Source organism: Pseudochaenichthys georgianus, chromosome 4, assembly GCF_902827115.2.
Source record: "Pseudochaenichthys georgianus chromosome 4, fPseGeo1.2, whole genome shotgun sequence".
In the NCBI taxonomy this organism is placed as follows: Eukaryota; Metazoa; Chordata; class Actinopteri; order Perciformes; family Channichthyidae; genus Pseudochaenichthys; species Pseudochaenichthys georgianus.
The window spans coordinates 19012583-19040319 of NC_047506.1; the positions used below are offsets into that span (position 1 = coordinate 19012583).

The following is a 27737-nucleotide window of genomic DNA, read 5'->3' on the forward strand; positions in this document are numbered from 1 at the left end:
GCTGAAACAATTGGTTGATCATTTCTGATTTAGTAGATTGAATCAGCCGTTTTTTTTCAAGCAAAAATGGCACAAAAAGTGGTTACTGCATTTCAAATGTAAAAAATGTGCTGCTTTTATCTGTTTGATATTAATCGAAACATAAGTACATTTCCCATCTGTCTCTCAAAAATTGAGAATATAATAAATGTCGAATTAACATAATGAAAAAAATCATTTTACACTTTAAAATGATTATTTTATTTAAAAAAAAAACAACGTTAAAGTTAAGCCTGTAACATTTACAGGCTTAACTTTAACGTTTTTTTTTTGTTAAATTACGCTTTTTGAAATGGCTCGGTATTTTTTCAAAAGAAAACGAATTTGAGGGATCACATCCGGGTCACAAGATATAACGTTTCCGCGTTCTCTTAGCATATTAGCATTTAGCAACCTGCTCTGTTGGATTATTTGCACATAATTCAGACCCCGTTCGTTGTTTCCTAAACGGCGAATCCTCAACACAAGACAGAAAGTGTAAGCTCAAAATGAATGAGTGTTTATTGCTTGCTTTTGTTTCTGTTTCGGTGTATTAGCTAACGAGTGTTTGGATAACATTAATGGGCGGCTAACTGGCTAGCTCCAGGCTACGTAGAATATACACAGTGTGTTTTAATTATTATAACATAGATAATTATGAGTCTCTATCATGTTTTATGGGGAGTACACATGTGTCTCGACCAGATGTTTTCTGTGTGGTGTGAAGCTGTCGGTGACTTTGCAGACTTCATCAGCTGAAGTGTCAAAACGAAACTAATAGTTATTCGTTAAACAAATGTTATGTCATTGTCGTTGTAAATGGATGCTAGAAAACATACAGCATGTAATAACTGAGAGGATAATGCCAGATATATGTACTAGAAAATACCACAAGGGGATATTCACATGAATATTGCACGTGTAAATTATACATATCGAAAAGTAGGGCTAAAAAGCAGAAGTCATTGAAGTCACATGAACAGGTAACGGATAAAACAGTCAGGCGGAAAGAGTACAGTTGTTGGGGGACACCGTGGGAGAATAAACTGGATGTATTCACCATCTATCCAGTTCACGGAAGATTGTTTTTACTTTCGATTTAAACACTTATGAAATACATTCTCAGACCTTATAATAAAGGACACATGCAAGGATTAACATATCCTCAGAGTACCAATAGGGAAATAATTACTTGTGCAGAATGGCCCATTACTGAATAATTCGCATTGTATTAGTGAGTAATAATCAATGATGGCTGTTTTATCACTGAAGCTTTTTAAAATATTATTTTTAGCATGTTGGACATTTAAATAGGCAACGTAACTAGCAACCCAAGCTGTCAAGTCAATGTAATGAAGTGAAAAGTACACTATTCCCTGCAGTGTAGTGTAGTGGACTATAAGAATAAAGTAAAATACAATTATACACGAGTTAAGTAAATATACTCGCCAATGCTGCTCAGAGCAAACCCATCTTCACATTAAGAACTAAACATACATTTTCTTTTAATACAATATTTGAGATTGTCTTGAAACATTCAATAATTATACTTAAAAAAAGAAAAGAAAATCTAAAACACACTTAAAAGGGTTTTAACCTTAACCCTATCTCACGGCCTACATCCGCAGGAGGAGTTTGATCAGTTGTGACCTGGACTTTCAGTCACGTGATAAAGGGGTCAGATATAAGGATATATTCTGCATTAAAATCCACTTTAATCAACTCATCTTAAATGTACAAGTATGGCATTGGTTCTTCCAACACAAACATGAATTGCTAGAAGGGAGCTGCTGTCGTGTTTCTGGGAAACAACTTCTGTAGAATTTGCATTTTATTTTGGCCCCACGGAACAGAACAGCCTACAGTAAAATGTGGAGCGACAGTGCAACATTTGCCACAGTTATAACACAGACGCTGAAGTGTCAGCATCATGCAGCTGAGTCACACTCAGTGAGACTCCATTTCAGGAACATATAGCTGGAAATGTGGTGAAGGCGGCCGACTGTAGAGCAGCAGCTCCTCCATGAAGCAGCAGATAGACATCTGCCCTGAGCAGGGTCTTCACTTCAGTAACAGTTTCACTTTGTTAGCATGTGACCTTAGCTTACGGCTAGGACTAGGTTTTCACATGTTGAGTTTTGTGTAAATAATTTGATTGTCAGTTAGACCAGGTGCTGCCATGTAAACAGTCTGAAATGTGTCTAAATGTTCAACATCTCCACTCCCGTGTGTTTACCTGGTTTCCCTCAGGGTGTCAGGTCTGGTCAAGGGTCGTCGAACAGTTAATGCACAGAGTAAAGAGGCGGAAAATTGAAGACAAAAGAGAAGACAGCCCTGAAAGGTATGTGTCATTTTAACCTTCACAGCTGTTAGTAACATTTTATTTATTTTCATTATTATTTTGATCAATGAAATGTTTGGTCTAAGAAAGGTATTTTTTATTGTGTTTGAAAATAACCTGGAGGTTCAAATCTGTCACAAGACATTTTAATAGTCCTGGAAAAATGTATCATGTTGTATGCTGACTAAGATGTTAGGTTTGCACAATCAGTATCACTTTAAATCACTTCTGAAAATATTTATAAAATAAAAAAAGGCTTTTAATAAGCTGTTAGAATGAAGTTCTTATATTTTTTTAATATCCTCTATTTGTTTATTTTGATCTTATTTGATAGGATTTTATTATGGGTATTCTGTTTTCTATTCCATTATCTTTACCATCCTAGTGTAGCTTGACTTTACCAATAAGCACTATATAGAGCTAAGGCTGATGGGAATGTCCTTTGTTGCTAACATAATGGATCATGAACCACTGTATTATTTCTGACCTGCTGGTGGTACTGAAAAGTGAACTGATCATCTTTAGGAAACAACCTCAGTGGGACAGGAATGTGTGAACCTAAATTCCTGGCAATCGCTCCAATAGTTGTTGCTGTTGACTTTCCTTTTGGACCAAAGGGGATTGGCACCTCCATCCATAAAAAAAATAACAACATTTAAAGATCTCTTTGAGATGACTCATCACTTTAACAAGATTATACGTTTAGAAGACCCATACATAGTCTATTTTCTGTTAGAACGTCCAACTTGGTAGGTCAAATAAGCCAAAATCAATCAAAGATTCAACCATGTTTTGCAGTTTGCTTGTGGTACTTTCCCTCTGGGATTTGCTATAGCTGTGTCTGATCAGAGTTTCTGTCTTCATCGTCAGACTGGCACTGGCAGGCATGACGGGGCCTGAAGAGCTCTCAGACAGCACAGAGGTGGTGGAAATGGACGACGTGAATCCCAATAGGTTCCAGGTGGAGAAGCATACCTGGGATGGCCTGAGGAAGATCATCCACAACAGCCACAAGAACACACGCGTGGTTATCAACAAAGCGCCACACGACTTCCAGTTCGTCCAGAAGGATGAGACCAGTCCGCAATCCCACCGCATTTACTACCTTGGTGAGCTCGGGACAGAAATGTAGTATTTTCATGCAGGCTCTGAAATGAGTACACGCTAATGTAATGTTCTACTCGTATTGTGAAAATACAGCTGAGATAAAGTGCTGTTGGCAGGCACAGACTCCTTGGCCTTCAGATTCAGCTGCTTACTTTCTGTCTTTTGGAAAGCTAGCATGCTTCTGTGAATAATATGTGGATACAGCTGTTGAGTCACAGTAGTAGCCTGCAACTGTTTTCAGTTGACTCATTTGATATCCACAAGCTGCAGTGGATCAAGGCTGTGTGTGCTTGAGCATACCTCTAACTCAACTAGGAACACAGATTACCTCTGAGGCCATCTTTCTGCTTTTTCTGTTGTAGCTGTAGTGCACAGAATCAGTAGAAAAGTGTTGCTGCTCTTTCCTGCTTTTCCTAATGTGTGTCAGTTGTAGTGTGTGATATCATTTCCAGAGCTCTGTCAAATGTTATTATTTGCCCCACACATACAGTCTGGAAGACCTGTACCCATGTAGCTCTGTTGTTGACTTTACGTGTGTTTGTGCTCTCATAGGAATGCCTTACGCCAGCAGGGATAACGCTTTACTCTACTCCGACATTCCCAGGAAGGTCCGCAAAGATGCTCTATTGGTTTTGTCATGGAAACCAATGCTGAATCACTTTCAGGTGAGAAGGACATTTAGTTCATTCTGACACTTTCACTTAATTTCTATGGTGTTCACACCCCCCGTGAATTCTTGAAGACATCTTTATTCACCTGCCTCTACATTGAATACAATAATAAAAAATGAATTGAAGTAAATGGAGGCTAACTTGTTCGCTTAACCATTAACTGTATTAAACACTTCCCCATTAAGAGACTGTTTATGCACAGGTGTTTAAAAAAAGTTCGGTTTTAGCGTAATTAATGTGTTTTAGTCTTTTTAAAACGACTCTTTTAAATGTTCCCCTGATGACAAAACAAGCTCGACCACTTTATTTTCTAACAGAAGTGGTTCCCGCTGAAAGGAGAAAATAGAGTGTTATAATCATTAGTACCGACCGATTATCTCTTTAATTCAGTGTGGTAGTGTTTTCTTATGGTTTGTTTACCATGCCCTGAACAAACTCACTTTGACTTTGACCCGCTCGGCCATCATGTTGTGTGTCCTCCTGTCACCCTGACCTCAGGCCAGCCCTCGCGACGGGAGCTTCTCTCGGGAGGAGGAGCTGCTGCGAGAGAGGAAACGTTTGGGGGTGTCTGGCATCACCTCGTATGAATACCACCGACCCAGCGGCCTCCTGCTGTTTCAGGCCAACAGCAGCCTGTACTACTGCAGCGACGGTGGAGACAACACTTTCACCGTGAGTTTCACAGCACTGTCAATGCCAAGTCACGCAGTGAATAATGCCTAAGATTGCTAATAGGTCACTACCTCAATAATTATCACTTTCGGTCCTTTAACAAGAAGTTGCATTACAGAAATACGAAAAGGTATATTGGAGGTCATTTTGAAACTTTGGATGTTTGTTAAGTTTCTCCAACAGAAAGCACTGGCAAGGATATTTTTCAACATCTCAGTTAATGTCTTAATCACAGTGAAGACAGCATCCAACTGGTATTTTACTGCTAGAAAAATAAAATGTCAGAAAATGGTGAATACCAAAGAAAAAGAAAAACCCATATAACTCAAATGTTCAAAACATTTAAAGGAGACATGTCATGGCCATTTCCACTGATCATAATTCCATTGTTGAGGTCTACTAGAATAGATTTATATTGTGCAATTTTCCAAACTCACATTGGTTTCTCAAACAGCATCTCTGTAAACTACGTGTATTCACTGAATTTCACTCTCTGCCTTTAACGGCTCGTTGTAGCTCCAATAGCTCCAGCCCCCACCCTCCCTGTGAGCACAGTGTGCTCTGATTGGTCGGGACGTTGTGAATCGCGCTGAGCTCCGTGGAGGTGTCGTTTCCTTGTTTAGCGATACACAGCCAAACAAACTCAAAACTGAGCAAACACACAAAATCACAGCCGAAGTAAAAACAATATGTGTGGCTTGATATTGAGTAAGAAAAAGGTTGATAAACGCTGTGAGAACGGGTCTGCAGAGAGAATTTTGCCGCAATCCCAACTGTCTGTTATCAGCCTGCAGCCAGGGAGGAGAAATCAGCAGAGCTGCCTGCACTGAGTGTGTGTGTGTGAGGAAGTCCGTGGATTGGTCAATTTGGACCAATCAGCGGGGGCTTAACGTAACGGCTCCCCGGATGTAACGTAACGGCTCCACAGATTGGTCCATTTAATTCCGGGTATGTGCTTACGTAATCTCGTACCCGGAAGAATCATATGGATGATGACGTTTCACCAACGAGGCGTTTTGGGGAGGTATTTTCTGTGTTAGAGTTTTACTCGCGACAAGGTGTACTTTGAGGGTTTTGACTCTGCACACTGTTTACATGCATAAAAACCTTCATAACACACAAGGGGACGGGTAATAACCGGAAAAGCATGACATGTGACCTTTAAAAAAAAAAAACAGTGTTCAACTTATGAATGCAGACAATTATTTGAGCATGAACACTTGAACCTCTAACAATTTAGAATCTGAACATTTAGAGACACATTTTTACTGGACAGTGAAATATAAATGTAGGTCTTCTAAAATCTCACTCTTGGTCAGACACTAGATAAGAAAATTAGTACTTGTTTTTACATCTTTACTGACTTTTGTTGTGACCTCAGAGCTAACCACTTTATGTGTTTGTTCAGACTACTCCAATGCGTCCTGTTGAGATTAAGAGCGAGAGTCCAGGAACACGCATGGATCCCAAGATCTGCCACGGGGACCCCAACTTCATCGGCTTCATCAACAACAACGACATCTGGGTGACCAGCATTGAGACGGGGGAGGAGAGGAGGCTCACGTTCTGCCACAAAGGTCAGGGCAGAGACGGTCAGATGATCCTGGAGAGTGTTACCTGGTACTTTGAGGTTTTTCACAGTGATTTTATTTGTCTCTGTACTGACGTAGGTATTGATAACCCAAAAGAGGACACCAAATCTGCCGGTATAGCGACGTTTGTTACTCAGGAAGAGTTTGACCGTTTCACTGGATACTGGTGGTCCCCAGCTGCTCGTGAAGGTGAGTGAGAAAAAGACACATGTTGTATCTTAGCAAGGAGAACTTATTATCAACAATCATCAGTCAAACAAAGATGGGTTATAATTTACTTGAATAACACATTTATTTATGTGAGGCTTTGTTCAGGTTGTTCCAGAGTCAACGTTTTTCAGAATGATCCTGATACCTTTTAACTTACACTTCTCCTGTGTAAAAATATCTTTGACTGGTTTTACTGATTTTTTTTCTTCTCTCCGGTTCAGAATGCGATGGGGGTAAAACTCTGCAGGTTCTGTACGAGGAGGTGGACGAGTCTAATGTCGAGATCATTCATGTTCCATCTCCAGCTTTGGAGGAGCGCAAGACCGATGTCTACAGATACCCATGTGCAGGTACACAGATACAGATACAAACTAAAAAAAGCTTTTGTTTTAAAACGCATCACTTTTGCTATGATAAAGCCTAGCATTTACACTACACTGGTATTGTAAGAAAGAATTGAGAATTGCTGCTACATAACCCAGTTTCGTTTTGTCTCTAGGCAGCAAGAATCCCGACATTACTCTCAAAATAGTAGAAATCAGGACTGACAATCTCGGCAAAGTGAGTGCTTATTCAGTGCCATCAAATATAATGATTACCAGAAGGTTCTTTTGAAAGAGATCTTTAAATGCCGGCTTCATGTCTCCCTCAGATTATCAGCACACAGGAGAAGGAGTTGCCTGCTCCCTTCACCACCCTGTTCCCTTGGGCCGAGTATATCACCAGAGCCGGATGGACCAAAGACGGCAGATAGTAAGTCTTTTGTCTATTAAAGTTAGAAAAATCACACTGATTTTAACAGCCCTACCTCTTCAAATTATCTTTAAACTTTGCCAAGCTCAAGAAGCCCAGAACTTAGTCACATGACATCATTCTGCATACTGCGTAGGGGTGTTGAAAATAATCGTTTCTACGATGCATTGCGATGCGGACGTGGACGATTCGGTCTCGATGCAGTGACGGAAGATAATCGGTTATAGAGTAGTAACGTTGCTTCCTGATTTTCCGGCCGCGGCTTTACTATAACATTTTTTCTGTCACTTTAATATCAAATCGGTCGGTGACGCAGAGATCAGGGAACAGACGTGACAGCGGCACAGCAACACGGAGCAGTCTGCTTTATCCACCAACACAAGAACACCAGTCCAGAACCGACAGCAGAAGGACCCGCTCTCAATCACTCCGTGTCAGAGACACAGGGTCCCTGTGTCTCTGAGCCGCAGCGTGTGACAGGGATTTATGTTTTTCAAAAATAATCGCGTTACAATCATGTCAGATTTTTGGTGGATTTAATTAAGTCTTGGATTGCAAAGTATGAATGTCCTCTACCAGTTTTCAGACGATATATACGTGTGTCAAGTTTGTGAAGGCAGGAGGAAAAAAGCTTCCGCGATCACCGTCTCCCCTCCATTCCTCCAAGCCCCGCCCCCTCCCTGAAAAATAATGAGTGACAGGCTGATAGTGACCCGATAGAAACTTTATTATTCACTTAATCACTGAGATATAATGAAGCTAATTTAATCTCAAACATTCATGGGATTTATGTAACAGTAAGACAGAGAATGTAAGTGTGCACCCACATGCACTATTTTTGTTTGTATATGCTGTTGTAAATACTCCTGTTGTCTGCTGTGTTCAGACTCAAGTCATGTATGTGATGCCTCATTCAGGACATTCAGTGTCCTTTCTTAACAGAAGACCGTGGCTAGAAGCTGCAGCTAGACTGCAGAAGCATTAGCTTTTTGTTTTTGAGGATGGAACAACTTCACACACGGAGGCTAGACCTATACAATTCATTTATTTTGGTTTATAAATTAATGTCAAGACATTTATGTTATTGATTTCTGAAGCACTTTCTAATTAATAAAAAGAGAGTTCATATGTATTTACTGCATGTATGCATTGATGAAAAATAAGCCATGTGCAGTAATATAGAAAATTGAGGATGCAACGCATTGGTATGAATCGTGATGCACCGTGATGCACCGGGATATCGAACCGAATCGAATCGTTGACAGGATAATCGTAATCGAATCGAATCGTGAGACCAGTGAAGATGCACAGCCCTAATACTGTGCATGCTTATCACCCCTCCCTCTGTGTGTGTCAGTGCGTGGGCGGTGATGATGGACCGGCGGCAGCAGCGCCTCCAGCTCGTCCTGCTGCCTCCGGCGCTCTTCATCCCTGCTCATCAGGCTGAGGCCAGCAGGCAGGAGAGCCTGGAGGCCCTCGGAGACTCTGTCCAACCCTTCATCATCTACCAAGAGACCAGCGACATCTGGATCAATGTGAGGGTTCTGTTCATACTGAAGCCTGAACGGTTCTTACTTTATGTCCCATTCAGTAATGATGCTCCCCGAATTCAGTCTGTTATTTTTCGGAACGTTTTAAAGTCTGTCCCGACTAGTTTGGAGTTTCGAAAGCTCTGATTAATTTAAGAACCACTTGGCGCATCACGACTACATACTGTGATTGTGTCTGGCTCTTGTGATCTAAACAATTCCCGAGAACTCCAGGGCGTTGTAAAGTCCAAAAGTCTAAACTTTTAGCAAAAGATAGATTCTAAAATGCTTGTCTTACAAGAAAGAAAAGTGTAATAAACCTAAATGGTTAACCAATTCTGCAGCTTCAATGTATGATTTGTAAGAGTTTCTAGTGAGAAACCCATCATGACTCTCTATTTATCTTTCAGGTCCACGACATCTTCAATCCATTGGTCCAAACCAGTGATGAAGAGATCACCTTCGTAACCGTGAATGAATCAAAAACAGGGTTCTGCCACCTGTATAAGATCACCAGCATGTTGCAGCGGGGCAGCTACGCCTGGGCCAACGGCTACACACACTCTGAAGGTAACATCATCACTGAGCACAGGCTGGTACCAGCAGGAATACATCACAGGAAACCTATTGTGAAAAAACGAATCCCTGTAGTTTTTTACTTTAAAGGGGACCTATCATGATAAAAATGCACTTTGTGATGTCTTTTATACATAAATATGTGTCCCCGGTGCATCGGGAAACTCACGCAGCGTCAGAAAATAAAACCCTCTCTCTTTTCCTCCGTAAACAAATCTTTTAAAAACGGGTGTACAACGAGCGGATACAGATTCCATCCGAACTGACATCAAATCGGCGGCGGACCCACAGAAAGTTGCTATCAGAAACAATGCCTGACGTGTTTTGGACGTAATCTCGTCTTTGTTTACATTAGCAAGCCTCGCTAACACTCCGAGCTAACCTGTACTGTGTAGAGCACATGTTTTTAAAAAGCAGGAAATAAAAAAGAACTCACCTTGTGATAAACCTGCAAGAGAAAAAGCATTTGAGCTCCATACTATTTCAGAAATAATCCTTGACGTGGTTTAAACAGGATGGCGTTTTATCACAACCGAATTTAACTTTATCTCCGGTAGAATTCTGATCAGGCATTAGCTCTGCCTCCTCTTCTTTTCTTTTTTTCAAGCTAAGGACCCAAAATCGGCATTTCTCTAACAGGGCTGCAAAAGAGGGGGATGAGCAGTATGAGGCATGGCTACAATGGGTGATCTGTTTGGTATTTTGAAAAAAAAACTTCACAGACGTGTTTTGTATAGGTATGGCCCTACAATATATGTTTCAAATATAGCATGATAGGTCCACTTTAATTTAGCCCAACAGTAAACATAATTCAACCAGTCTGGGGAAACTTTTTTAACAATAAGCATTGATGGGATCTCTGACATTTATCAGTTTCAGCCTTTCATTTTGTTTATATATGTATGAGCCCTGAATGGTGTTTCAGACGTACTCATCAGTCTTGAGTAATCGGTTGTAGTCAATTGAGTCACTTATTTCATGTTTTATTTCTGTATAAAATTAGCTCATAGGCTTATTTCATTGTGTCGATGAGGCTTAACAGACAAAGATAATTAACTATAAAATAATCATTATAATAAAAAAGGATTTGTGCCAGGCAGTGACAAACTGATTTTATTATGTTATTTCATATTGCCTTTGCTGTCAAAACCTACTCACTCCCCTTCTCTCCTCTCACACCAGATGATTTCAAGTGTCCAGTCAAAGAGGAGGTGACAATCACCAGTGGGGAGTGGGAGGTGCTGGCTAATCACGGAGCGAAGGTAAAGTGCTGCCCAAAAATCTGTTTGCTGACATTAAACTGCATCCAGAGCAGAACTAATTATCTTCCAAAATCACTCGTCAGTAAAACAACAAACCTTCTCCTGCTCTGTGTGTGCAGCGTTCGTCTAGTCCTCAGATTTGGGTGGACGAGGCAGCGAGGCAGGTTTACTTCCAGGGAACCAAAGACTCTCCTCTGGAGCATCACCTCTATGTCGTCAGCTACGACTCGCCAGGGGAAATCGTCCGCCTCACCAAACCTGGCTTCTCCCACAGTTGCTCAGTGAGCCAGGTGTGTAACCTCATGAGTATAACCTAATAATAATATATATATATCATTTTAAACCGTGGCAGTAAGTGTTGTTTTCCTGAATTTTTCTCCATGGATTTCGGCACATCTATACATGTTTTGGGATACTGGTCAACCCTGTTTTGTGTTGCGTTTTCTTTTCAGACTTTTGACCTGTTCGTCAGTCATTACAGCAGCTTGACCACAGCGCCCTGCGTTCACATCTACAAGCTGCAGGGCTCCGAGGACGACCCGCTGCACAAAGAGCCGCAGTTCTGGGCGAGCATGATGGAGTCCTCTGGTACTGACAACTGTTATGTCAAAACTAAAAGAACCTGAGACACTCAACATTGTGTTTAAATGTTTATATTAAATACATAAGGGCTCATTCGTTTCTAACTCGATTAAATAAAGTAGAGCTACGTCATTTAATGAAATGGATTTTCTTTTTTTTCAAAGCATGTGAAAACTATCAAACAGCAATAGAAAGTCAGCATAGTACTGATATCTACTTGTTTGTTATATTAATTTGAACAACCATTTACATGACCTTTATGTTAAGATAAGATATGATGGAGCTTTATTAATCCCCGTGGGGAAATGCAGTTACCGTAGCATTTAAATATAATTTATTTTTTCAGGTTTCCCAATGGACTACACTCCTCCAGAGATCTTTAGCTTCACAGGGAAGTCTGGATTCGAGCTGTACGGCATGTTGTACAAACCGAGCAAGGTCATCCCCGGCAGGAAGCATCCCACTGTGGTGTTCGTGTACGGCGGACCGCAGGTTGGATACTTTTACTTAACATTTGTATGGTTCAATTATTTTACTTGTTAAGAAATTCTTGTTTTGGTCCTTTTTTACTTTAATAAATGGCAATTAATTTGTGCCTGTGGTCTTGTCAAAGCAAACAGACTGTCAAAGCTTTTCTTTAAAAAAGAATCAAAAGACCTAGCTGTAACCATGATTGTATTCTTTGTTCCAGGTCCAGCTAGTGAATAACTCGTACAAAGGAGTGAAGTACCTGCGGCTGAGCACGCTGGCGTCTCTTGGCTACGCCGTGCTGGTGATCGATGGACGAGGCTCCTGTCAGAGAGGACTCAAGTTTGAAGGAGCTGTGAAAGACAAAATGGTATTCAACACAAATCACCCGTCTGCTTCAGGACAGACTCACACAGGGATGATCTGTTAACACAAACTGGGACTAAATATCTTTGCAAACAACCTTTCTTTCCTTGACTTAGACAACATTAGACATGGTGATGCAAAATTAAATAGAAAATTAAAACTAGACTTTATTCTTATTTCTAGTGACAAAAAGAAGAAGAGACAAAATATTTTGGACAGTTTTTCTTATGAATGCAGCGTTCCCTGTCCTGTGTACTACACCAGCAGCACACAATAGCCGCGTTCACACCGCAGTACTTTTCCCACTTTAGTTCCGATATAGTTCCGAAATGTCGCGTTCACACCAAAAAGAGCCGGAACAAAAATTAGTTAATCAGAACCTTTTTACCCCCTTTTACCCTGCTAGAGAGCAGGGTTGCGTTCTAATAGTCCATTTAGCTTAGGAACCTTCCTAACCAAGTGAAATGACCCGGAAGTACGTCAGTGGCAGCCATGATAAGTGCCGTTCCAATTCTCTAAATCAGAGGTGCCCAGTATGTCAACCGCGGGGGCAATGCTGGTAGATCGCGAGTCATTTATAACAAACAAAAAAATCCAGCTCCGTTAAAATAGACAAAACAGGTTTTGATCCCTCTTCCCTTGGCCTCCCTGCCACTTAATTCAGGAGTTTACTTGATTGACAGAAAAAGCGACCTATCGCCAGTCTGTTAACCCAGAATGCAAAGCGATACAAAATTAGTCAAGTGCCGGGAAAACTCAAATTAAGTTCAAGAGACAAACAAGAGACAAAGAACAAAATGAGTGCGGGACTGAGCAAGAAGCTAAAGACATACCACTTCCACCCAGAATGGGAGGAAGAATATTTTGTTGTGATGTCACATTCAAAGGTTATTTGCCTTATTTGTAAAGCAAGCGTCGCTCTGCCATTATCGGAGTGTTCACAAGGCATATGACAGCGACTTCCCTCCGAGTAGCGAGTTGAGAAAGAGAAAGGTCATGTATTATTGCTAGGGATGCTCCGATCGATCGGTCACCGATCGAGATCGGCCGATACTCACTCTCTACCGATCGATCGGTGCTCTCTAAACATGCCGATCGCGAGAGCCGATCGCATGACGTAAAATACATGACACTTTTCTCTGTGTGCGGCAAAACAAGCTCGCCAAAATGGCTTCACCGGTCTGGCATTATTTTAAGGTGTCCGAAAAAGACAGTAAAATAGCGGTATGCAACGTGTGTGTGAAGCAGAAATCCTGCAGCTCCGCCCGCCGGACCGGTGAGCGGAGCGAAACACACAAGAGTTAGACCTAACACACTTCGCTATTTTATCTAACTCTGGAACAAGCTAAACTAGTTATAAATATATTTATTCTTCACTGTCGGGTCACTCATTACTGGATCAGTGAGCTGCATGAGATACTGACAGGCTGTCAGAAGAGGGAGAGAGGAAAAGAGAGCCCTTCCGCTAATTTCTCCCGTGTTATTATCCAAAGTGAATGTAAACTTGAATAATGTACATCATTTGAATGTAATAATTAAGTTGATTGTTTGTGGAAGCTCCAGTGAATGAGCCCCATTAACTGAGTTTAAACATCACTTTAAATGGAAGATTTAAAGTGATGTTTAAATCTTCCATTTAGGCCCCGCCCACTCGATCGGATCGGCGATCGGTATCGGCCGATACTGATTCCACCGATCGGCCCCGAAATTGGCGATCAGAGCATCCCTAATTATTGCTACACAAACATTATCTCGCAGTCTTAGTGTCGCCAACTCGTTTCTAACATGCAAAAAGACAAACAAATGCGTCTATGGTCGGTGTATTTTTGATCTTTCCAATCGAGACGAGATCTCTCTCTCCCGTCTGTGTGCGAGGGGGCGGGGCAGTTTACACACACGCAGCTGCTTCATGCAGCAACATACGGCGGGATTGCGGAGAGAAGCGCTCCAAGGTGTGGTTAAATGTTACCCGTCTTGAGGTGGACAATGCTCGTTGCCAAGAGTGTTTAGCTAAGGGCGGTAACACGAGCAATTTGTCTAAACATTTAGCAAAAGTGCACCACATTCAGACGGAGGAATGCACCGGGTTCGACTATCTTTCTAGTAGCTCTGTAGCCCCATCCACAAGTAACTTTTCCACGTCAGGTGTTATGTATGCTAGCAGCAACACACGGAGTTAACTCAATTATACAAACATGGGTTATGATTAGAGGAAACAGAGATACTCTTTATTTTGTTTCAGTTATTCTGTTTACAGTTCTGTCATCAGATTATTTAATACGATTTGTTAAAACATTGTTGTTTCTTTTGATGTGAAATATTATTTATTTAATTTAAATAAAAAGCAATGTTAATTTTGTAAACAATTTATTATGTTAATGTAATAATATATGTATTTTTGAATCAAGAATTCATCTTTATTGTCTTCATTGTTAGTTTCCACATGCCTTAAACAACCTCAAGCTAAATCTAAAATTTGATGGCTAAATAAGAGCGCTTGAGAAATTGTGCAAGGCAAACAGTAATAGTCCGAATAGTCGATTAATCGTTTCATTAATCGATAGATTACTCGATTATCAAATTAGTCGTTTGTTGCAGCCCTATTGTAGTTATCCCATGTATAAATAAAACGTGTTATTCAGCAACCCTTGCAATTTGGGATTTTATTTTTGGTTGGTAGACCTCGGTGAGCTGGTCATTTCAAAAGTAGCTCACCAGCCAAAAAAGTGTGGGCACCCCTGCTCTAAATGAAAGGAAAGGAGGTTTCAAACTTCCTTTATAACCTCCTTTAGCTTAGGAACCACTGGACCTCCCTTGACGAAAGGAGAGGAGAAAATGCTGCCCCACAATGCATTGCAGCCGCAACATTTGCTGTCACTCAACAGTCGGCCGTTCACGGAAACAACCGATTATGACCGAGAAATTATATCATGAACGTTATGGTGCTTATTAAGCATTTTAAAACCTATGTGGTAAGTTTCCAAAGTGCTTTGTTTTGAACGTTCATCAGTATTATAATCAAAAAGAGAAATATGAACGTTAGTTTTTACTGAAATTATCAAATAAAGTCAACATTTCACAGTCTTTACTGAGCTGTGTGGAGTTTGTTCAACTTTTAAAAGATGTTTGAATGGTGATATACACAGTGATAGATGTTAAGGACTAACGTTTATAATAAATACATTTGTATTGATTTTAAGATATTTTCATAGTTCATACAATCATACGTATTGGGATCATTTGTATTAATGTGGACCGGAGGGAGAGGGTGACGAGCATAAGTTTCACTCTCCTTTTTTATTTGAATTCCAACTTTGGTCTTGAAGAATATGTTTCTCTGGTGTCCACGTTCATAAAGCATAAAGCAACAGCATCAGAGCACGGTGCAGAGTCTCTAGATGAGTTTACAGTAGTCCCTCCTTCTTATTATACATCCATGTTGTAGTCCGCTGTATAGAAAACTGTAGTTTCCATAGTTTCCCCACAGCAGCAGATGCACATTCATGACGTCCGCTGGAGCATCATAAACACGTCGGATAGTGAAAGTGCATTCAGATTCTCTAAAGTACCGCAGTCTCTTCTCCTAAGTCCTTTTGAATTCTCCTATCCACTATCCCTTAACCCCGTGACGTTTCACTCAGAGGTCAAGGAATAGGAGATGGGGTTAGAATTAGGGATGTCCCGATCACCTTTTTTTGCTCCCGATCCGATTCCGATCATTTGATTTTGACAATCTGCCGATACCGATTTTTCCCAATCCGATCTTTATGCAATGCATTAAGAGTAAAAAAAGGTAACAGATAACGGCTGGTCATCCAACGCGATGAATTCAGCTATCTTGGCTGTTATTTTTTTGTTCTCTGAAAGTGTTGGTTGTTTCAGTGCCGTTACCTGAGTGGCCGCTGTGTACTCGTCGTGTTGTTGTTGGTGTTTGTTTCTCAGGTAGCGTATTAGATTGGTCGTGTTGAACGTAGCTCTGTTCTTTCCACCACACGGAACCTCCGCCTTGCAAACATTGCATCTGGCTGTTACACTGCCTTCGCTTTCAATTTTATAATACTTCCAAACTCCTGACATTTTCTCTGTCCCGACTCCCGAGTCACCAGCTGAATGTAGCCTCTTGTTAGCTTACTGCTACTATAGACACTGCGCCCACTCTGTTGCCAGATTTGAGAGAAATAAGCAACCAGGTCTATGAAAACAAGCCCAAAGAAAGCAACACATACATGATGTTGTGTAATTTTAAACCAAAACTAAGTCCTCAGGATGACTTTAAGACGTGAACATGGTCATTTTTGTTTTGTAACATTAAATAAAATACAAATATTTTATATAAAGTTTAAAAAAAAAAAATCCCGATCCCTGATTTTTTTTTTCTCCCGATTCCGATCTTTTGAAAATCACGTGATCGGGGATCGGGACATCTCTAGTTAGAATTTAGGAGCTGATTTTTGGATTATCGGAACGCAACCCAGGTACTTTCGTGGGAGAAAAAGGTTACTATGTCTGATTGGCTGGGCGGAATGCAAACCACACCCCGTAAAACCATGGATGTATAATAAGAACTGGATACAGCGTGAGAGGCGGGGCCTCATTTATTCCTATGAGAGCTGCTCATTGGCGCATGATGACAAAATGGCCCAACTTTTGAGAGAGTGAAACGTCACAGATTACCCAGCATGCCTGAGAAGTACCCGTATGTGTGCTCATAGAGCATGCGCATCTTTAACCACGCCCCCCAAAAGGCTCGTTCACATCAAGCACGTCAATTTACGTACACGTAACAGCACCGTGCGTTATGGATTGTTATGATGGATTTGATATTAACGAATAATGAGGCGGCAGCTAGCGGCTAGCGGCTGGGTTCCTCGGGCGATATCATATGGTATAGCTAATTAATCTGGGTCAAAACGTGTTGTGCCCACATGCAATGGTTGTAAACTCTGGCTTATCCCTGCGTGGTATTATAGTAATAGCAAACAGCAACGTTCAACTCCTTTAATGGTATATTGCAAGTGCAATAAAAAGCTATAGGGACGTTAATCTACGTCGGTAATATTAACTTTATTTAATACAAGATTTACATCATACAGCCCATGTAGTATAATATTTTACAAATGATGAATTACAGCAAACATGTGCAATATATCCATTATTACAGCTCCGTGGGCTGGCAGGCGATATGGGTCCGTTCTTATTGTGCATCCATGGGTAAAGGTAAAACGCATGTAGTACTGAACCCGTCACATCACATGAACGTGCCGGGCAGCGTGGTCCCGTGGGTTAGATGCGCGTTCATAATGCAGAGGGAAATAACTCTCAGAATAACGTTATTAGCACATTTTTACAACTTGAGGAACGAATGTTTTTAATAAGGGCTATACAAGTGTTCATACTGGGTAGTTCATTTAGTTTAAAAAAAAAGTATCCAACGATTTACAGACCACTCTTTCCCCATGTAAGTCAATGGGAAAAAAGTGTTTCCGGGCCCAGCAACCTAAAGGAAGTGTAGTACCACCTTTTGGCCGCCACCACGAATATTTTCATCTGAGTCCGGCACACTTCCTGGGGACTTGCGTAAAACTCGGAAAAGTTTTGTGAAGCCACCATTATCCTCGCATTAGCCCAGCGCAGAGAGGCTAATTTATGGCAACACAAAAGAAAACGCTGGGACTCCCAGCAGCTTCTACTGAAGCCAGTCCCCAACTCCAGGGACTTCCAGCTGGGGACTTAGGGTGGCAGTATATGCAGTGAAGTTGTTTGCGGCCTGCCAGTAAACCCAAAGCAGAAGAAGAAGAAGTGACGTCAGCGGCTTCATTTGCCTAATCCTTTCCCAGGAAATGATTCCGGTGTGAACGCGATCTGTACTTAGTTCATGAGAACTAAAGAGTTCTGATGAACTAAGTTCTCATGAACCTTTGTGGGAAAAGTACTGCGGTGTGAATACGCCTAGTGAACACAGTCCGGAGGAATAGCCACTTTGATGTTTTAAGACCTAATTGTAGCTTCAAATGAGAAACACTGAGTAGCCACTACCTCTTGCATCCAAACTTTAGTAGAAGTAGTATATTATTTAGATTGCCAATGGAAGTGTGTTGTTGTGGGGGAGTAACCTCTCTGTTCTCCTCCAATCAGGGTCAGGTGGAGATTGAAGACCAGGTGGAGGGATTGCACTATGTGGCTGAGAAGTACGCGTTTGTGGACCTGAGTCGTGTTGCCATCCACGGCTGGTCGTACGGAGGCTTCCTCTCCCTCATGGGCCTCATCCACAAACCGGACATTTTCAAGGTCAGAAAAACCACTGTTCACTCTGTCTGTGTGCTAACTGACGTGCAAATGGGCGACCAGATTAACGGAAATAATTGCAGTTGTTTGAATAATCCTATTTTTCTTTAATTTACCATTTCAATTTACATTTTTCAGCTTGTCTTTCATCTGTGAAGAAAACTTTGATGTATTCTGTTTGACACTGTATTTGTGTTGTTTTCTTTGTTTTGTTTTTTTAGGTTGCCATCGCAGGTGCTCCGGTGACACTGTGGATGGCGTACGACACCGGATACACCGAGCGGTATCTGGACACGCCTGAGAAAAACCCCAAGGGTTACGAGGCTTGTTCCGTCGCCCTGCACGTCGACAAGCTCCCCAATGAGTAAGATCTGTCTATTGAAAACATGGAATTTAGTTTCAATTCTCTAAATCTATTACTATTCAGTTACTGTCCACTATCATCTGTGACAAATACCCACTTTAGATTGCATTGATATGCTGTAACTTCTGTCATAAATCACAGCAAAGATTGTATTTCACTTGTACCATTAAGCTGCAGTGATCAGTGTCAGCTGTAAAATGTGTTACATTTAGTCCTACATGTTTAAACAACACGATCAGAGGAACTAAAACTCCTTCTCTCTGTTAACGCAGGCCCAACAGATTGCTGATCCTGCACGGGTTTCTAGATGAGAACGTGCACTTTTTCCACACCAACTTCTTGGTGTCTCAACTCATCCGCGCAGGAAAACCATACAGCCTGCAGGTAAGCGGATTGACACATTCATACTGACTTAAGTGAAGACTCTTCAGCTGATCCCATGGTGATTAAACATGTTTTTTGTTTCCCCAGATTTATCCCAACGAGCGACACAGCATCCGGTGTCCAGAGTCTGGAGAACATTACGAAATTACGCTGCTGCACTTCCTCCAGCAGAACCTCTGATAAGCCTTTCCACACACTGACCTTTCCTCCCTCGCTTCCTAACCTCCTCTCCTTGTCTCTTCTTTCAATTTCCTTCATTTATTTAAACCTGCATCTCCTTTCACTTGGTTTTATGATTTGCTGAATGCAAGCTATGCCTCGTAGCAGCTCAATAGTTGTTTGGCAGTTTTAAAGGTGCTTTGTTTTTTAGCATCAATGAATGAATACGAGATTTGAATATCATTACCATAAAGGAGACTATCTCTGAGAGAAAGTGGTCTTGTAGTCTTAACACTGTATTTACAGTGAGGGGAAATCTGCTGGGATGCTTAGAGGCCCCGTAACAAGCAGAGGGCGCCGTTCACCCTAAACACAGGGCTGGAACTTTCTGAGATTGATGTGATGGCAGACGGTGACACAAAAACCATCACAGTGGGACAGTTGTGTTCAAAATGCTGCTCGGTGCTCCATTACTAGAACTTTATCAGCAATGCAAAAAGTACAGAAATGGCTGCTGGGCTCAGTATTCTCTTTTTTTCGTGCCATTCCTTTTTTTATTGAACTTTTTTGGAACCCATTTGATATAGTTATCATTTTCTGTGTCTGAGAATAAACACTGGAGTAAATTAGTCATTGTAAACCTCTAAAAGAGCATACAAGCAAGCTCTTAAATCCCCTAGTGTACTCTGTGCCCTCATGTGCCATCAAATACTTTTTATGTGCTGTGCCACACTTTTCCACATAAAAAAATAAATAATCACAGGCCACGATTTTATTGTGTTGTAAAAAAAAATATTTTATGCAATCATAAACAATTGAAAAATGTAGCGACATGTTGCTGTTTCACTCACTCGCTTGCTTTATTTTCCGGGGAGCTTCTCTTTCTTCTTCTGCTGCTGAGGACTTTTGCACATATTACGTATATTTGCCTTGGTGCCAACAAACTGACCTATAAGATGATGTATGACACAGCTGTTGGCAGTCTGAGGTGCCTTGCTCGTAAAGTATATATCAGGGAATCTGTCTGAGGACCTACGAGAATAAAATGCCTTTTTACGTGTGTGTCTGATGACCATCTGCAAGATGAGCTGCCATGAACTCCATGAATGGTTAAATGTACTCTCAGATATGGAAGAAATAAACAGAAGTGAACAATCTTTTTCTACGTTTTGTCATCTCTTTAAATGTAATCTTTTAGAACATTTTTTAGATGTAATTATTTTGTCAAATAACACAAAAAATGGGTACAATTTATAATATTAAAAAAAAAAAAGTCTTCATAATCCTCACCGGACCATTTCTTAAACAGTATTGGGCTTTTTGAGTTTAAAGGTGGGGTAGGTAATTTTGGAGAAACCAGCTCGAGTGCGCTAGAATTTGAAAATACACAACCGGAAAAAATCTGCCCCTTCCTTACAGAGCCCCTCCTCCAACACACATGAACGCACATGACCAATGAGGGCACGAGATAAGTTTGTGCACAGATGGAAGGCTGACAGGCAGGTAGGCCATCCAGTTATTTTAGCCGGGCCGGCTCAGATGATTGGTCGTGCTTTTTACAGTACTACGGCTTCCACAGATTTATTGGCAAAGCATTTCATATGTTCATTGCTATTGGGATGTTAAGAGCATTCCATGGAATATAGCAAAAAGTGTTTCTGAAATAAATTACATTTAAGGAAAAGATTAAACAGAAATCAACTTCCCCTAAGTTTCTTTTTAAGGAAAGGCAAAAAAAAAGAAAGAAGAATAGAAGAATTCAGATGCTTTACTTTACGTTAAACTTCCAATACATTATTGTCAACATATTTAATTACAAGTAGAAGTCCTGCATTCAAAATCTTACTTTAAGTAAAAGTACAAAAGTATTATCAGCAAAATGTATGACAAGTAAAAGTAAAAATGCAGGAAAACAGAACATTTCACATTTTCACCAAAGAGAAAACCTGTTATGGAATTCATCTTAAAGTGGACCTATCATGCTATATTTGAAACATATATTGTAGGGCCACACCTATATAAAACATGTCTGTGAAGTTTTTTTTTCAAAATACCAAACAGATCCTGCATTTTAGCCATGCCTCATTTCGCTCTATTTGCTCTTTTCCAGCCCTGTTTTTGCAAGGGCTGATTCTGCTTTTGTGGCAGGCTACAGCACCACTTACAGGCCTGGCATATGTACTACAGCGCTTTCGAGCGGTCTCATTCCCCTGATAGGTGGAGAGTTGCCCATATTAGCGGAGCACCCCTTTTCTGATGTCAGAAAAATTCAAAAAATAATCCGCTCCGTTGTACCCCTGTTTTTAGAGATTTGGGTATGGAGGAAAAGAGAGGGTTGTGTTTTCTGACACTTGGTGAGTTCCCTGACACACCGGGGACACATATAAATGTATAAAAGATGTACAAAAGTGCATTTTGCATGATAGGTCCCCTTTAAACCATTTATTTATTTTTGATTTTATATTTATCCATTTACATTGACCCAGACGACTAAAAGACATTCTCCTGTAAATGTACTGTTTGTTCATTGAGCACAACATTGACATTTATTATGATTTCCCCAGCAGGGAGTAGCTGTTTCAAACTAATCCTGATTAAACCTTTAATCCTATAAAATGTTCAACAAACTATTGGCCCAATAATGTGATGAATAACCCTGAGGTCCATTCATTCAAAAATGAAGTTGATTATAAAATGTCCCCACATATATGAATGTATTATTAAATGATTTACCCTTTAAAAACTGTAATTCTAGTATGTTATTTATGAAGTGTAATATGTTTGATCCTTTTTTACGAGTTTTGCTTCTTGTGTGTGTGTGTGTGTGTGTGTGTGTGTGTGTGTGTGTGTGTGTGTGTGTGTGTGTGTGTGTGTGTGTGTGTGTGTGTGTGTGTGTGTGTGTGTGTGTGGTCTTTCGCCTTCAAGCATGAGCGAAGACTCTTTGAATTTATCAAACCTTTTTAAAAACTTTATTTTCGTCCACTTCATATAAAATGTGTATCAATGTCAAAAATATTACAGGGTTTATTACCAAATAGACGTTTATAAAAACACATACAGTAAGTCAAAGACAACATAAGATTATGGAGCCCTTATAAAGGGAGTAAAAAAAACAGTCAATATGACAACAAGTGACGGTATGGCATAGCATAGAAATATGTGATGATCCTGTGCATGATGGATCATTGGAGTTAAATACAGTTTTCTTTGGTCCTTTGCTCTTTCATTGAGACTGATCTGCCTAATTATGTAACGTGGCGGGGGCCATCTTCAAAACAGTCGTCTTCACAGAGTAGTTTTGTCCCTTTGTGGACGTCCAAAACATCCCCTGTCTTCTGGACTGATGATGTCTCAGCAGTCTCGCATATCTGCCATTCAGGTTTGACTCACCGCAGCTACTGAACCACCACCCACCTGAAACAAAAGAGCATTATTATTACAACTTTTCATTTTTCCTCGTATTAAGCCACTCGCACAGTTTTGATTTGTAGAAGTTTCTTACCTGAGAGCAGCTCAGCACAGTTGGCGTCAGCGGAGAGGTCGTTGTCTCTGTCGGCCGTGGAGAAAGGAAGACCAGATTTTCCAGTCGTCATTATTTTCTCTTGAAGCCCGGACAATGACTCCAGGTTGAGAGCGAACTTCTTCTCTTCTCCGTCCAGTTTGATCTGATATTGAGCGTTGTGCTGCTGTTCTCCCGCCCAATCAGAGAGCTCCACCTGCAGGATGTACGGGCCTTGTCGAGAGAGAGAGTGGATGTTCTCCAAGCCCAACCAAAACTCACCTGGAGGGACGAGAAATATTAAGATTAATATTCACCACTGAGGTTTAATCATGCAGATGTTTGAATAACTTTTATGAGACAAGTTTCTCACCATTCAAGCTGCCGAAGCCTGTTTTATAGCTTTCCCACAGCTGGTTGAAGCTCTGGGATCCATTGTGACGTTTCTGGATGACAGTCCATCCACCTTCTGCAAAGAGAGAGGAAAAATTAAGCTAAGAGAAAGAGAAACTCTTCTCTGTGGTTGAAGCCGTTGAGACAGGTGTGGTTTGTAAGTACAAAAGTTGCTTCCCTTAGGAATGTGTTGTTGTTCTGTATAATCTACACTGGAGGACCTTTAGGGGAAGTTCCTGTTTGACTCACCTGAAGTCATTTCACAGAGCACGCTGAAGGGTTGGGAGCTCTCTGGTTGGATGGTGTAGACGCCACTGGCTCGCTGCCCTCGTACAAACAGATCATGACAATCTCTGGCCAGACCTGATAAAACCAGAACACAGAAAAACTCAGATTAGGTCATTTGTTCAGACTGAAGCAGCAGCTTTAATTTGGGGAATTCATTCAGTACATCTGTAAGCATTGATGAGTCTTTGGTTTTCTGTCACATGCTTGCTGTGTCTTTGCACTTCGCTCTTTGCATGTCCCATGAGCATGCAGTACAGTAGGTGTGTTTTAAAAACCACTGTCCTCATGTTCTCCTGATCTTTGGACTCTAGGTGAGCCGCTCTGCCAGCTAGTCAGGTATTATAAATTAGGGTTCAAAGGTTTTAGCTCTTATGTAACTTTAGGATAAATGAATAGTTCTTGTGTCTGTGCACACAGAGCTGCCCATCCTGTAAAGTCTCTATTGTTGCAAAATCAATGATGTCGACAACGTTTTCTGTCGACGTATGTGTCTCCTCAAATCGGGATTGTATACCTTTCGTACTTGATAAGGAATGCCCAGAAAAGAAGAACATATGAAGGCCATGGTTCCTTAACTGTCTTTGTTTTCAGCACTCAAAGGTCAAGCCTCTCACACCGTCTACAGGTCAAAGTCATCACTCATGTTGGCTTCATTTCTTCCCCTCAGATCGACAGTTTGATTCTTACCTGATGCGTCTGTTCTCAGCTCTGCTGGCTCTCCTCTCAGCGCCATCTCTTCATCTCTCCGTCGGTGGGACTTCACTCTTTTATGTGCAACCTGGTGGATCACAGCAGGGTCAATAAACTATAACATATCACTTACATTGATGTTGTTAACACTAATGTAATCCTGCAGCTGACATGTTATGTTGACAGTTTTGTTCTCTCACCTCCTAAATCATACGTGCTGTATATTGTTAAGTGGTGTATCTCACCTTGCTCTGCAGTGTTTGCAGGTGCAGGCTCTGCTTCTCCTGTCTTTCTTGCTGCTGCTGGATTTTCTCCACCAGCTGGTCAATGCGTCTGTTCTGAGCCGCCACCAGTCTCTAGAAAAATAAAATGTCTCATCAGCTACAGAGCATCATAGCGTTTTGCAGGATTACAGCTTTTATTACAATATATAATGCCTTTCTTTATGCCGGGGTATTTAGATAAGAAACTCTTTCACAGTTACACATTAACAACATGAGCACAGTATGCGTCTCTCACCTGGATGAATGAGACCTCTGTGTGGTTGTTGCTGTCCAGTGTCGGCTCTTTGAGCACCTCATCCACTTTCTGTTCCAGTCTGTCCATCCTGGTGTGGATGTCCTTGTTCTGTGTCCTCTCTTGCTGTGACAGCTCTGCCTCCAGCCTCTCCTCCTCCGTTATGCTTCTTGCCTTCAGAGCTTCTTCTTGCTCCTGCTGCCTCCTCTGCAGTTCGGCTACAATAGCGTTGAAGGTCTTCAGTTTGGTGTTGATGTCCCTCATCTGGGCTTTGGTCTTGTCCACGTGCTCCTTCAGACCCTGGCCTAGCTGTAGGAGGCCGTGAGCCACCACGTTCATGTCGTCCCAGGACGCTTGTTTATCCCCAGCTCTTCTGTCTGTAGGGAAAGCATCTCCTGCTTGCACTAAAATGAACAGCAAGAGGATGAGCAGTAGTGGCATATTCATCTTAGTTTCTGCTGAGATTCTCTTTCAGTATGAAAGCTGGTTCTGAAATGTGTCTCTGTCTCTGTCCTGTGCTGCTGAAGAGCATTGTGGGGTTTTATAGCTCAGGGCTGCAGCAGAGGGCTCCTCTGATTGGCTGTCGGAGCAAGGAGGAGGGAATAGGGGAGGCCTGGGGCGTGGAGATTCCTTCAAAGTAGTCACCCTCATAAGGACTTGATCATGATGCAATGGGAGGTCGTAATTACTGGTAAAGACTTACTGAAACAGAAATAAAAACTTGGATTCTTCTCACTTATCAATGCTCATAGCAAGTCTTTCTACCTAAAGTTTGTGGGTCAAATAAGGTAAAATTACATTTAAATATCAATATTCTAGAGCCAACCTTTAAAACATTACATTTCTTGAATTGTCTGAGCAACAAGTCAAACATCGATTAAAATGCCTTAAAAAATGCTTTAAAGAAACATCTTAATATTCTGTTTGTATTAATACAACCTATAATGTAGTATACATCTAACTTAAGCATGCGTTTTTCAATCGCTAAATAATGCACATTTTACATCTCCAACACACTGATAATAATTAAATACTATCTAAAATTGTTTTTCATACGTCAATACAGATGAAACTGTTATTTGAAAAAAAAAATAGCCTAATGCCAACACTTGTGAATACTTTTTTTTGTATTTTGTGTAAATTATACAAAAATAAATTCAAATTGCAGTTTTTTAGAATGGTAAACAACAAGATATAATGACTGATACTTGTATATTGTTTAAAGCTTTAAATATCTAACGTATTTCATATTGTTAAAATGTAAATGGGCGAGCCGCTGAGTCCTCCGCATGAATCAGGAATGCCGGAGAGCACTCAAAGATGGAGGAGTCAGTGTGAGAAGTAGGGGAAAGTTCAACCCTCCGGCCTTCCTATTCACTCAGTCCCGACAGCAATACACACACACACACACACACAAACCCACACACAGTGCACGCGGTGTACTGATGAGGTACAGATGAGAAGCCGAACTCTGAAACACAAACATTCAGTACGTGGGTTGTCACATTTGTGAGAAGAGTATTTTTAAAGAGATATTTTACCCAAAGAAGGAAATAAATGACACAATGTGTTGATTAGATAAAAGGGAACTTCCCCCTAAACTCTTAAAGTTAGTCTGCACTCATAAATATTTGATTAATCTATAACTTTAAACCAAAAATGCCAGAAATTGACTATTTCCACCTCCTAAATTGTGATAATGTGCTGCTTTCCTTTGTCTTGAATTCACTTGAGTTAAGGGTTGTTGTTCAAACAAACAACTTAAACACCCTTCTCATCCTGGGCTTTAGGGAATTTTTGACAGGCTATTTTGTACTTCTTCACTCATTATACAAGCGAAAAGAAGACAATATTGTCAAATAAATGACATTGAACATTTCCATTGAACAGCCCTTAGCTTGTTTTAAAAAGAAAAGTGTCATCGGGAAGAATTTATTTACATGTAAATATGGTCAGATGTCTAAGATTTTAAAGCCATGCTAGCCGCTCTGTGGACAACATGCTAACATTATGTTTTGCAAGTGTAATCTTACCATGTTCCCTACCTGCGTTTAGCATGTTAGCATTCTAACATTAGCTAATTAGCACTCAACACAAAGTTCACCTGAAGCTAATGGGAAAAAAAATCAGTTTAACGTATATTTTCTTCTAAATCAAAGTGTTGGAGTAATGTAAATGTGGACCTGATGGTGTCACAAGAGAAAACAGCAAGCTTATTAAAAAAGGTTTTGCAATTCATCATCTTTAAGTGTGCCCTGAATCCCATGACCATCCATTAGATATGTCCTTCAAAACCAAAAATGTGAACTTCATTTTGGCGCTAGCTAGGTGAAAAGTCAGAGGATCATCAATGTGGATAGGATTTTTTTTCCTGTATGACATGAATGTTTGAATCAAATATCATGATGATACATAAAATAATTGTTGAGATATTTAAGTTTAAACCACAATGGTGGACTGACCAATATTGTCATCCCAACAGCCACGCGGCCCATGAATGCTAAATGAAAACAAATGTGGTCTAAGTTTGACTTTAGTCACTGAGTAACAGCTGTTTTGGTTTTAAAGCCAAAAGATAATATAAACTATCATTTAAAACTCACAGTAACCCTTGAACTCTTCAATCATTAATCCTCTGATTTAGCACATAACATTTGTTCAGCCGGCAGGTTAAAGCTACAGAATGATCAACCTTAAACAAACATTGACACACGAACTAGGATACCTGATTCTATATGTTTGTATTCCTAATATAGTTTAGTTGGGACACTCTGCTTTTACATCATTATTGGTTGTTCTGTAGTCTGTGCTGCAGTGCACGTACGCCAGTGGCGCCCCATGACACTCTGGGGCAGGCACGTGCACACATCAGACAGACATCAAAGTGGGCTTGAGCCCCTGCCCTTTTTCTTCCTCCAGAGAAAGTGCCCTTTTCCCCCCCTTTTAAAAAATAATAATAAATGAATATATATCTACTTCTGTTTGTGCACAGTTTCCCTTTCCAAAAATATA

At 40.7% G+C, this 27737-nt stretch overlaps 2 protein-coding genes across 2 annotated transcripts; one reads left to right on the forward strand and one right to left on the reverse strand.

Moving 5' to 3' along the window:
- Positions 1-378: 378 nt before the first annotated feature.
- On the forward strand, positions 379-20496 carry LOC117445337 (dipeptidyl peptidase 9-like). The gene is made up of 21 exons (XM_034080922.2): positions 379-516; positions 2269-2359; positions 3230-3468; positions 4019-4131; positions 4636-4809; positions 6218-6386; positions 6480-6590; positions 6833-6961; positions 7111-7172; positions 7264-7364; positions 8722-8899; positions 9304-9463; positions 10652-10731; positions 10851-11021; positions 11184-11319; positions 11660-11805; positions 12005-12151; positions 18283-18435; positions 18654-18796; positions 19069-19180; positions 19268-20496. Exons 2-21 carry the CDS (start codon positions 2304-2306, stop codon positions 19358-19360), a joined length of 2673 nt encoding a protein of 890 aa, XP_033936813.1. The 5' UTR covers positions 379-516; positions 2269-2303; the 3' UTR covers positions 19361-20496.
- Positions 20497-22279: 1783 nt separating this feature from the next.
- LOC117445416 (angiopoietin-related protein 4-like) lies at positions 22280-25251 on the reverse strand. Its single transcript, XM_034081095.2, has 7 exons — positions 24729-25251; positions 24455-24565; positions 24207-24297; positions 23481-23594; positions 23212-23307; positions 22842-23120; positions 22280-22753 (listed from the first exon to the last, which is right to left on the reverse strand). The coding sequence occupies exons 1-7, from the start codon at positions 25170-25172 to the stop codon at positions 22581-22583; spliced, it is 1308 nt and encodes a 435-aa protein (XP_033936986.1). The 5' UTR covers positions 25173-25251; the 3' UTR covers positions 22280-22580.
- Positions 25252-27737: the final 2486 nt, after the last annotated feature.